General features: G+C 39.4%; 1 protein-coding gene across 1 annotated transcript; it reads left to right on the top strand.

Moving 5' to 3' along the window:
* The first annotated feature begins 11,109 nt into the window (after positions 1–11,109).
* LOC138875489 (uncharacterized mitochondrial protein AtMg00860-like) lies at positions 11,110–11,415 on the top strand. The gene has a single exon (XM_070154321.1). It carries the CDS (start codon positions 11,110–11,112, stop codon positions 11,413–11,415), a length of 306 nt encoding a protein of 101 aa, XP_070010422.1.
* Positions 11,416–12,767: the final 1,352 nt, after the last annotated feature.

Raw genomic sequence — 12,767 nt, 5'->3', positions numbered from 1 at the left:
ATTGTAGGTCATCAGACGTCTCAACCTTTTTATTCAATTTAGTCTGCAGGTCATGGATATCTCAGCCAAATTAGTCTATCTCTTGCCTGAGCTCAGTTCTTCTTTCTATCAATTGTTCAATCATATTTGAAAGACCATCGCGGAGAGACTCATAAAATTTTTATTAGCTGAGCTTGTTCCTCTAGCCAAGATTGACTCACTATATCTTCTTCTTCAAAATTATCTTCTAGTGGGAACTCGCTCTCTTTAGCCAATTCTTCCACCTCGGCCTTCATTCTCATGATTGCTGCACTAATTCTTTGTATAGCCTTTTGATTTTCATCTTATTGCTTGGCAACTTGCCTCATCATGTCAATAATACGAGCAACACGTTCCATATCCTCCACTTCATTTTTCCTATCAAACTCATAAACATTATTAGAAACATCATAATAAGAGTTCTGAGAAGGATAATAAGAATTAGGACAATCATCCAAATGGCTACCTTGACCACCACACACATTACACAAATTTCACACATAAGATTGAGATACACAATTTTTTCATAATATGGACAAGGATCACCATCATAAAAATAACCAATATTCGATCAATTATCATACCAAGATGCCATATCAACAAAGATAGTAAAATATTAAACTATGCTAAAATTTAAAAACTTGAATAGACAAAAATTATAAACCTAATCTAGTAAAATAGTTAATTTCTAAGTCCCCGGCAACGGTGCCAAAAACTTGTTGCTCCGAAATGCACATGGTCAACAAGTAATATAGGATTGTAAGTCCAGATATCGTACCCACAGGGACTTGTGGTTAACTATCAACTAAATTAAACCCAAACAATTAATCTATTTAAGTGATTCCTAAAGTATGAGTATTTAACTACAATTAATCTAGAGTAACAGACTAAGAAATTAAAGAAACAAGTTGGAGAATTTTAGAGACAAATTCAATGAGAGACAATATTCTAGAGCTATGGGTTAACTAACAATCCCGTTGAGTTTTTCACCTAGATCGTCTAATTAATTTATCTGTTTTATTGATTGACAGGGTTAATATTAGCCTTCTCTTGAAGTACTACTCGCCTATTCAAGATAATCTAACGCTTATATTCCTATGAAATTAGAATTAATTAGAACGCATTAATAATTCATGTATAGTAACCAAGCAAGGGGATTAGGTATATTCCTATCCTAACTGCAAATCCGCCTCCCACTCAGAGTTAAGATCTTGCTCTACTCAATCTTATATGCAATCTAGAATTCCCTCTCCAGAGTTCAATCCTAGATTCGTAGATAGTATTCAATTGGTGATCAAGCAATCAAATAATTAAGTACAAGATTGAACAAAATAAACCAATATGATAAAATAATAAGAATAATTCAAGCTTCAAACTACAATGTTCTCTAGAATAAAAAAATATGAAATTAAAGGAAGATAGGAGAAGAAAAACTAGTTGAAAGCCTCCTCCAAGCGTGGTGTGTGTTCCTCCACGTCTATTCTCCCTCACAGTATGTTAGATCTCCTTCAAATTAGGTTTAGAGCCTCTTTTATATGAGTTGGGACCGCATAGGGCCGAAATAACCTTGTCCCGGACGAAATAGGACATGTTCACGTTTTGAGCATCCAGGGCAGCGTGGGGCGCTGGCCTTGGCCCTCAACTTTTCAACATTCTGTTTTGTGTACCATAGGTGACGCCTCACAATTGGAACAACACCCAATCTAAACAACTAACAAACTCAAAAAATCTTATTTTCGAAAACCAAACTTTGAATGGCTTTCAATGGTGAATTTCTATTCTTTAATTTTCATACATTGCAACCACCTTTTGTCTGAAGAGAGTGATTAGACACAAAATAAAATAGTAAATCCATGAAAAAATGAGGATTCTTATCTGCAAAAGCTCCCATCCTTTGTCTTTAGAAATTTCAAGTCCTCTCCACTTTTTGTGGTCTATTTGGGCAAAAGAAAGTAGAGAGAAGAAGACAGCAATGGCGTGACAAAAGAGAGAAGAAATAAAAATAAAAGTGGAAACTGAATATAATCCTTAAAATAATTAATATGGGCTAAAGGTTGAAAAATTTCTTTCAATGTTATGTACAATCGGGGTCAAATAGGGTAAGGATTTTAAATTTGGGTTGTTTTTGATTAGGTTGTTGGGCCAAGTGACAAGGCCGTAATTCTTCCTACGTACGTTTATAATCCCAAATTTCTTTTATCGGCAACTTTTCACTTTATTGGATGAATTTCGAAATATCAGGTAGTACACTGCTAAAACATATATCATCCTCGAACTCTTTAATGTTGCACTTGTATCGTTTGCTCATCAATCAGGAAAACAAAATGCTTTTGATCCATGCATGTTTAAAATAGTGAATACCCGTTGTACGTATTTAATTAGCTTATAGAGAGATGCACTAGTAGCATACTTCATCAAAAAAGCCAACATATATATATATCTAGTAATGAAGGTCTGTCAGGAACTTCTGGGAAAAAACTACAATCTAATATCAAATCAGTATTGGTGGTCTACTGTCTGGGGAACGACATATACTACTGTCAATACTCCATAAACATGCATGCTGCAAATAAAATAGAGTATTTACAGATACATCAAACGAAATAGTTAAGCATGCAGTACAAACAACATTAGATTGTTTAACTACCTGGAGTTGTTTAGCTAAAACATCATCAATCGATTTGTTTAAACATTAATTCTGATGTTGTTTTAGAAAATAAAAAGAGCACACAATTAAGCTGAGTTAATCTGTATATAGGCAAAATATCTTAAAACCCCCCTAAACTTGACACAGATTATTAGTTACAGTCTTAAACTATTCGCGGTCTTAATTACCCCCCTCAACTTGGCATTTTGAGAGTCATTACCCCCTGGATGCTGATGTGAAAAAGAATGTGGGTGCACTCGCCTGCCACGTGGATTTTTCCTGTATATGTGACATTATTTTGAAAAATAAAATATATTTTTACCTTTTTAAGTATGTTACTTCTCTAGATAATTTTTTCCGAATACAATTTATGATAAAACTTGGATAGAACTACATTATTTAGGCTAAATTTTTTTATTTGGCTAAAAATAATAAAGGTTTAGTTAATCTTTTTTTGAATTTGACCTGAAAATAAAGATTTATACAATTGAAATAAATAGGCAAGGCATCTAAAAAGTTATAAAAAATGCATAGTTTGAAATTAATTATTTTGGCTATAATTTTTTATATAGCTCTAAATTATGGTGCTCTAAAAATATATTTTTTTAGAAATTTTACTTGAAAAAGTAAAAATACACATTTGAAATAAATAATCATTGCATCAAAAGAAGAAATAAAAATAGTACACTCTTTTTATAGTTGAAGAAATTGTACACAGTTGGAGAAATAAAAATACACATTTGAAGAAATTGTACAATCTTTTTATTTCTTCTTTTGATGCAATGACTATTTATTTCAACTGTGTATTCTTACTTTTTCCGGTAAAATCTGTAAAAAAAATATTTTTTAGAGCACCATAATTTAGAGCTATATAAAAAATTATAGCCAAAATAATTAATTTTAAACTATGTATTTTTATAACTTTTAGATGCCTTGACTATTTATTTCAATTGTATAAACCTTTATTTTCAGATCAAATTCAAAAAAAGTTAATTGAAATTTTATTATTTTTAGCCAAATAAAAAATATTTGGCCTAAATAATGTAGTTCTATCCAAGTTTTATTATAAATTGTATTCGAAAAAGATTATCTAAAGAAGTATCAGACTTAAAAAGGTAAAAATATATTCTATTTTTCAAAAAATATCACATATACAGAAAAAATCCACGTGGCAGGCGAGTGCACCTGCACTCTTTGCATCAGCATTGTAACAACCCCAGTTCTCCCTCCGTGAACCGTCGTGACGGAACCTAGTCTCTACGACTAGGTAAGCCTAAATTGCGGAATAAAAATCAAATTTGCGGAAGTAAAACATTTTAAAATAGAAATAAAGTAATAACAGTGTTTAAATGTGCCGCTCGGCATACAGCATGTTTAACTCTCAATACCAATACATAAATCCAACTCGGAAACCCATGAATCACAAGCTAAGAAATACTACATAGCTCTAACTTCGGAATGTCTAACAAGAACAGAAAATACAGAAGGGCTAAGTACTAAATACAAGAATAGAAAGAGACTCCTCGGTCTACGGACGCGGCAGATATACCTCGAAGTCGCTAGGGCAATCGCCTCGCCTCAGGGTGATAGGACTGGGTAGAAGTACCTAGATCTACACATGAAAAACATGCGCAGAAAGGGCATGAGTACACCACAGCGGTACTCAGTAAGTTCCAAGCCTTACCTCGGTCGGGTAATGACGAGGAAGGTCAGGGCCCTACTGAGATTAAATAAGTATAGAAATGACAGCATAAGATAAACAGTTCAATTTAGAATCTACAGCAAGAGTGTAATACAGGATAATAAGGAAATTAATAACTGCAACAGAGATAAAGACAAAACACAAGGAATACTACTCATAACAGGGATGATAACCGGGGATCTCTTGGTATCCCGAAGATCTTTTGGTATCCTCAATGTATACAAGGGATCTCTTGGTATCCTAAAGATCTCTTGGTATCCTCAATATATGTTTCGGATCACTTGGTATCCCAAGGATCACTTGGTATCCTCAATATACGTGCCAGGGATCTCCTAGGATACCATCTCATAGTTCCAAAGTAAAAACACACAACAACAACACAAGAATACCCAATAAATGCTAAATTCCATACCAAGTAACAGTTAATTCTAGCCTAACATGCTTCACGTAGTGCAATTAAGGTAGTTTAAGCATATAGGTAATTAAGTCAACTAAACATGCTTATCTAAACTAACAACAGGCTAAATTTGCAAGTAGAATAAAAACAGGAAAAAGGAAATCAATTGAAATACTTAAAGAAAGCCCAGATTTTTCAACAATTAGCTCAAATACGCACTTGTCACCTCACGTACAAGGCATTTCAATTATCACATATATCATATCCTAAGGGGAAGGTCCCCCACACAAGGTTATACAAGCCACTTACCTCGAACCGGCTCAAAATCACTCTGAAACCACGCTCTTGCCACGAGTACTCGACTCCAAATGGCCCAAATCTATTCAATTCAATTTCATAATGTAAATAACACTTCAAGTAACTGATTCTACAATTAAATTCTAAGTTAATATGCGAAATTAGGTAAAATGACCAAAACGCCCCTCAGGCCCACGTCTCGGAATCGGGTAAAATTTATATTTCTAGAAACTTCGCACTCTCACGAGTTTAGTCATATTAAAAGTACCAAAATCGGACCTCAATTTGTCCCTCAAATCATCACTCAAAGGCCTCCAATTAGACAAGCCCTAACCCCCCAATTACCACTGATTTTCCTTAATTTTTCATGCTTAAATTGATAAAAATTATTCCATTAACGAATTTAGGGACCAAAGACCTTACCCCAATAAACTCCTCTGAGAATCTCTCTTGAAAAGTGCTCCCCAAGCTTCTTCCCGTTTTGAAAAAGATGAAAAATGGCTAAATTTCGCGAAGGCAAGAATTTATATGTTCTGCCAAGCGATTTCTGCATCTGCGGCCCTGGGACCGCTTCTGTGATCCCACATTTGCGGAACAATGGTCGCACCTGCGGCTTTTCATTAAAGAAGGACTTCCGCACCTGCGACTACCTTACCACAGATGCGATGCCGCTTCTGCGGTTACCTGACCGCATCTGCGGTCGACTCCCCTTTTACCTCCAACCGCTTCTGCAACCTTTGAGCCGCTTCTGCGGCGCCGCACCTGCGGGACCCAAACCGGAGGTGTGATTATGACAGAACCAGCAGCTGGAGCTACAACTTTAACTCCAAAATCTTTTCGTCAACCATCTGAATTCATCCCGAGGCCTACGGGACCTCAACCAAAGGCACCAACAAGTCACAAACCACTACCCAAACTTGTACCAATCCTTAAAACACCTAAAACAATATCGAAACCTCGAATTAACCATGGATTTAAACCTAAGAACTCTAAAATTCTCAAAATACGCTTTCGATCAAAAAGTCTATCAAACCTCGTCCGAATGGCCTAAAATTTTGCACACACGTCACATTCAATCTTACGGAGCTACTCCAATTTTCGGAATTCCATTCCGACCGTCGGATCAAAATCTCACTATCGGACCGGAAACTTTAAAATTCAACTTTCGCATTTCAAGCCTAAATTAGCTACGAACCTCCAAAACACAATCCGAACACGCCCCTAAGCATGAAATCACCCAACGGAGCTAACGAAACCATAGGATTTCCATTCTGAGGCCGTCTTCACACTGTTCCGACTACAGTCAATTTTTCAACAGTTAAGCTCTCATTTAGGAACTAAGTATCCCAAAAACTCTCCGAAACTCAAAACCGAATATTCTGGCAAATCAAAATAGCAGAAATAAATTTGGGAAAAGCAGTCAATAGGGGATCTAGGCGTTAATTCTTAAGACGACCGATCGGGTCGTCACAAGCATCCAGGGGGTAATGGTTCTCAAAAGGCCAAGTTGAGGGGGTAATTAAGAACACGAATAGTTTAAAGTTGTAATAATAATTCATGTCAAGTTTAGGAGGGTTTTAAAGTATTTTGCCTATGTATATATATGCCTTATCAACCATCCGCTGACGCATATCAATCACTTTCTCAAAGTCCTCATAATTATATTCAACTCCTTCAAACATAGGTTCTTTCCTTTTCCTTCAGATCTAAGAAAGCTTGAAGCTTCTTTATGACCTAGGAAAGCTTGAAGCTTCTTTATGACCTAGGAAAGCTTGAAGCTTCTCTATCTCTCTTATCTATGTCATGAGGTTTGTAAATACCGATTGGCACTACTAGAAAACTAGAAACACTCGCCCACAGAATACTGACCGAAATTGGTCGGAAATAAAATCGACCGAAATCTGTCGGAAATCAAGTAAACTAGTCACAAAAGTCAAAAAAAATATTCCTGACAAATATACCGATCACTATCGGTCGGAAATAGTGGTCCCACAACAAAAAAAATTCCGACCGATCTTGATCATAAATTGGTCAATCTTCAATCAAGACTTGGTCATACTTGCATTTAATATAACAAATTGGTCATACTTTCCCGCCCAAGACAATTGATTTTTTAATATAACAAAAATTATATATATATATATATATATATATATATATATATATATATATATATATATATAATTTATACAATTAAGTTATTAAAAAATATGAATTTACAGTTGACAATATGGACGCTACTATACATCCCGGCCCTCGGACGTCAGATCTATTAGCCATACAACCCCAGCATAGATATATATACACACACACACATACACACACACACACACACACACACATATATATATATATATATATATATATACACACACACATAATCTTGAATGTTTTATTCTCGATCACCTTATTAGTGCTTTGCTCGAATACTTCATCAGTGGATCAATTGAAAATTTAATAACACATTTAAAAATAAAGTGTATAGTTCCATAAATTATAGTGCTATATTAATACTTAAGTTTTAGCTACAACAACATATGTATACTTATATTAATATAACATATGTGTCACGAGCCGATCTTTTTCCGGATGTCAACGGCATTAAATAACCTGTGCGGCGCCTATAGTCACCCCGCACTACATGCCAGCCTGTCATCTTTCCCAAGTTTTCTAACATGATCCTTAGCATGTGGTGAAGCTTGCCTAGGAGGCTTACTTCAACTGCGTCGTCCGTGTGATGTCTAGGCTTATAGCCTCGACTAGTTGTAGCATTTCTCATCTACTGTATTTCATCAATGCACACACCCGGGGTTGGCTAAGGACATGTCCGTACCTTGCCTGGCACTGAGCATCACTCTCGCGTGCACAGTCCAATCCTCAAGCTTGACACTTGCCTCGTGCATCCACACCCAGCTTGTGCTTCGCCCGACTAAAGAAACCTTTAGTCCTTGGCCTTTGTCATGTGCGTCTTTCATAGCATGCCTATGGTTGTCCTATGGCATGGCCAAACATAGCCCTTGGGACATACTTCCATCGCCCATAGTGCAGTGTCGACCCACAACTGCACGTCTAAGACAACAGACCCTTGCTCACATAGATGAACCCAAGTGATGCTCACAAGTCGACACATGAGTCCCCTAAGATACCTAAGATAGGTGCTTCAAGTATCCAATCGGTACAAAGGTCTTTATCCACAATTTCGGTAGCCTATAGGGCATAATAGTCCCACATGTCTAGCCTCTAGCATCCGTTGTGTGCCCAACGCTAGTCCTAAGGCGTTGTATCGTCCATAGAGTTCCCAAGCTCGTATGAATACCTAAGATACTCCTTTGAGATGTCCAAGCAGGCCCTTGAGGTTCCCCCTCAAGGTGGCTCACTTGGTGCGGCTTTGTGGCAGCATGCACGGGGGAGGCTGGCTGAGCTTCAACACCTCTGCCCCTCTTATATTGCTTAAAATAAAAAAGCCTAAGATTGCCGAGTAGACATGTTTTGGAAAAAGTTATAGCCTTCGGACACTTCAGCAAATTACGACATTGCCAGTACCCTTGGAGAAGTCAAGTCTTTAGGAAAACGAACTTCAAATGATGCCAAACTTGGTCAACATATATAAGAGCATACAAGGAACAAGTCCTACTACCGAAATCCCTAGATTCCCCTCCTAGATCAGAAATGTATGGTCGTGACATTCAAGCACGTACGCAGCCGTCGCCCGCAGGCTAGACCCTTGGTTTCATCCAAAGTCCTCGCTAAAATCTCTTTGCACTCTTAGGACATGTAACACAACCTTTATAGATGGTTTTTAACTCATGCATAGCCCATCAGTCAGATGCTCCTTCACTACACATCATCAGCACACGTCGCCTACGGGACTGACACTCGTTATGCCGCCCTGTAGCGCGCAGTACTATGGATGCCAAGAACCCCCAAAACGCGGGGTGTAGCATCCTCCAACACTCAACATGTCATCATCCTTGATGACACAACAATGCCCACGATAGCCCAGAGTCTTCCCCCTCAGGGATGTACATCACAATCCCTTAATCTTGTGGATCGGACTTCCTCAAAGTCCGTCTCAGAATGGAGTCATGCCCCGTGCACTTCTCCCCCAAGTATCTTCCAAGAGTGCCTCTGCACTTCACATCCTTTAGGTGTTCGCTCAAAAAGTGCCTCCGCACTTGCACCCTCCGGTGTCTAACTTTGTGGTGACGCACACTAGTCAACCACACCATGAGCCTCATGGCCTTCATATCATCCGAAGGTCTTCCCTCAGTGGTAAGCACATTATAGTAATCCTTGGCGCAGCTCCCGTAGTTCAACAACTCGCATAGCCCTTGCTTTTGTGGCTTAACAACACACAAATCCCTTTCGCGCCCTTTGGCATAGCTCTAGTAGCTCAATCACTCACGTAGCCCTTTTCCTCACCCTCATTACCTTGGAAGACTCTCTTGCTTCAGGACTCACAGTTTTGCCCCAATGCCCCTATATAGGCAGATCCTCCCACACTCAATGTGGAGGGTACTTGTCAATGTTTCTATCCCACTTGGCATACTAGCCCTACCTCCGGAAACTCATGCTGCAACATGGAACCTTCGGCAACTCAACTGCTTCATATACTTCGGTACTCATCAAGCTTTGGGGACGTACTCCTGGTGTGTTCTACATTCTCAAAGGTATAACATCTACACATTCAAGAACAATTCTCGTTGTTTTCCAACAATCACTTCCTTAGCAAGTACCCAATGCTCCCGGTAGTACCTTTGTACTCGCCCAATAGATAAGAACCTTTATGTTCCTTCTAGCATGGCTTCCCGGTTCGGTGTGCCTCGCAGATGGCCCCAACTCCGTGGTCCCCGATCATTCAAGTACCCTTTTCCAGAATGACACACAATTTTGTGGCTGAAGCAAAGGCTAAGTCACTTGGCCTTGCGTTTGGTCCTAGTAGTTCTTTGTTGAAAATAGTCAATGCCGACCTTACCAACGTGAATGGAGTTGCCCGCAATGTGTAACTCAACTTAGGTGCTTGGCAGGAAAATGTGAATTTCTTTGTTGCTCCCATGGATGTGTTTGATCTTGTGTTGGGTTTGGACTATTGGGATGAAGTCATTTCCTTCATTTCCCCCAACCTTAACCAAATTTATATTTGGGATCCGAGGGCTCCTTGTGTGGTACCAAGAGTTTGGGTGCCGTAAGTCGTTGGCCAATTGTCCGTGATGTATATCGTGAAAGGCTTCCAGAGGAGTGAAACCACATTTCTAGCTGTTGTAATAGAGATTGAAGAGGACATGGTTGACGAAGCCTTGCCCCCATGTGTGTAGCAGGTTCTTGATGAGAACAAGGATTTCATATCCGGAGATCTTCCCAAACATTTGACACCACGTAGGGAAGTAGATCATCAGATTGAGCTGATTCTGGGAGCAAAGCCACCTGTCGTGGGTCCGTATCGCATGGCACCTCCATAACTGGAGGAATTGAGAAAACAACTTAAAGAGTTTCTTGAGACGGGACATGTCAGACCGTCAAGGCTCTATTTGGTGCACCAGTATTGTTCGAAAAGAAACAAGATGGGTCATTGCGGATTAACATAGACTATCATGCTCTCAACAAAGTCACGGTAAAGACTAAATATCCAATCCCTTTGATAGCAGATTTACTTGATCGTCATGGCCAGGCCAAGGTGTTTAGTTAAATGGATTTGAGGAAAGGATATTATCAGGTTCGCATAGCCGAAGGTGATGAACCAAAGACGACTTGCGTGGTGTGTTACAAGGCTTTTGAATGGTTGGTAATGCCGTTAGGCTGGACCAACATCCCCGCTGCATTCTGCACTTTGATGAACAAGATGCTCCATCCATTTTTCAATCAGTTTGTAGTCATATATCTTGATGACATTGTGATTTACAGCACCTGCATGGAGGAACAACTTGATCACCTCCGCAAAGTTTTCCAAGTTCTAAGGGAAAATGACCTGTTCGTGGAGAAGGAGAAATGTTCTTTTGCCCAGCCCCAAGTGTAATTCTTGGGGATACAATCAACCAAGGACAGATTCGGATGGATAGCAACAAGGTCGCGGCGATTAGAGATTGGGAGGCCCCAATGAAGGTAACCGAGTTGCGGTATGTTTTTGGCCTTGCCAATTATTACCAGCGATTCATTCTTGGGTATTCAGCAATTGTGGCTCCGCTCACAGATTTGCTGAAGAAGGATCACTCCTGGGAGTGGACTGATTTGTGTCGAGGGGCATCCGAAGGTCTCAAGTCAGCAATTACGGAAGAGTCTGTCTTGGCTCTACTCAACTTTTCCAAAGTCTTTGAGATCCACACAGATGCATCTGATTTTGCTATTAGAGGCGTCTAAATGCAAGAGGGCCATCCAATAGCTTTTGAGAGCAGAAAATTGAATGATGCAGAGTGTTGTTACACTGTCGAAGAGAAGGTGATGATGGAAATGGTTCATTGTTTAAGAACCTGGCGTCATTATTTGTTGGGGGCTCATTTCATTGTCAAAACGGATAACGTGACGACAAGTTATTTCCAATCCTAGAAGAAATTACCACCTAAGCAAGTAAGGTGGCAGGACTTTTTGGCGAAGTTTGATTATTACTTGGAGTACAAACTGGGGAAAGCCAATATTGTAGCCGACGTAGTGAGTCGGAGGGTACTGCTAGCACCAATTGTTAGCATGACCAACAGTGATATATTGATGCAATCAAGCAAGGGATTCAGCATGATCCGGTGGCGATGCAACTTTTTTACTTGGTCAGCCAAGTCAAGAGAAAGATATTTTGGGTGGAAGATGGGCTTCTTTATTCCATTGGTAGGTGTATCTTCGTGCCTAAATGGGGAAACCTTAGGCGCACATTAATTAAATAAAGGTACGACACTGTTTGGGCAGGACACAGAGGCTAAAAGTGCACCTTGGCGCTGTTAGAGTCATCATATTATTGGTCGCATATGAGGGATGATATTGAAGTCTACGTCCGAACCTGTCTTGTGTGCTAACAAGACAAAGTTGAGCACAAGGTACTGGGAGGCTTTCTTGAGCCTTTACCAATGGCGGAAAGGCCATAGGATAACGTCACAATGGACTTCATTATGTGTTTTCCAAATTCAGAGGGCTTTGGCACAATCATGGTGGTGGTTGATCGATTCTCAAAGTACGCAACCTTTACTTCCACCAACACCAATCGCAAAGCCAAGGAAGTAGCACACTTGTTCTAAAGGGACGTGGTAAAGACTTGGTTTATTCCAAAACACATTATAAGTGATCGTGATCCCCCTTTTACGGGTACTTTTGGAGAGAGTTGTTCAATCTGTTGGGGTCGGAGTTGCACTTCTCCACCAGTTTACATCCACAAATGGATGGTCAAACAGAAAGGTTCAATGCGCTCTTGGAGCTGTACTTGAGGCACTTTGTTAGTGCAAGCCAAAAGGACTAGGCAAAGCTACTTGACACTGCCCAGTTCTCATATAATTTGCAGCATAGTGATCAACCAGGAGGAGCCATTTCGAACTTGCAATGAGGCAGAAACCTAACACACCCCAGTCTTTTCACTTAAGTGCAAATTTAAAAAACCCAAGGGCATTTAATATGTCTAAATCTTGGAGGAGCACGTAGACATGGCAAGGTCTTATTTAGACAAAGTTGCCTGAAAGATGAAAACTTTGCTGATCGGAAGCAGCATTCGGTGTACTACAGAATCGGGGATA

Source organism: Nicotiana sylvestris, chromosome 8 (genome assembly GCF_000393655.2).
Source record: "Nicotiana sylvestris chromosome 8, ASM39365v2, whole genome shotgun sequence".
Classification (NCBI taxonomy): domain Eukaryota; kingdom Viridiplantae; phylum Streptophyta; class Magnoliopsida; order Solanales; family Solanaceae; genus Nicotiana; species Nicotiana sylvestris.
This window is presented reverse-complemented; position numbering and strand designations above follow the sequence as displayed.

Bases quoted from the DNA above. Each gene is read 5' to 3' on its own strand.
- LOC138875489 (XM_070154321.1), top strand. From the start codon at position 11,110: ATGGATAGCAACAAGGTCGCGGCGATTAGAGATTGGGAGGCCCCAATG.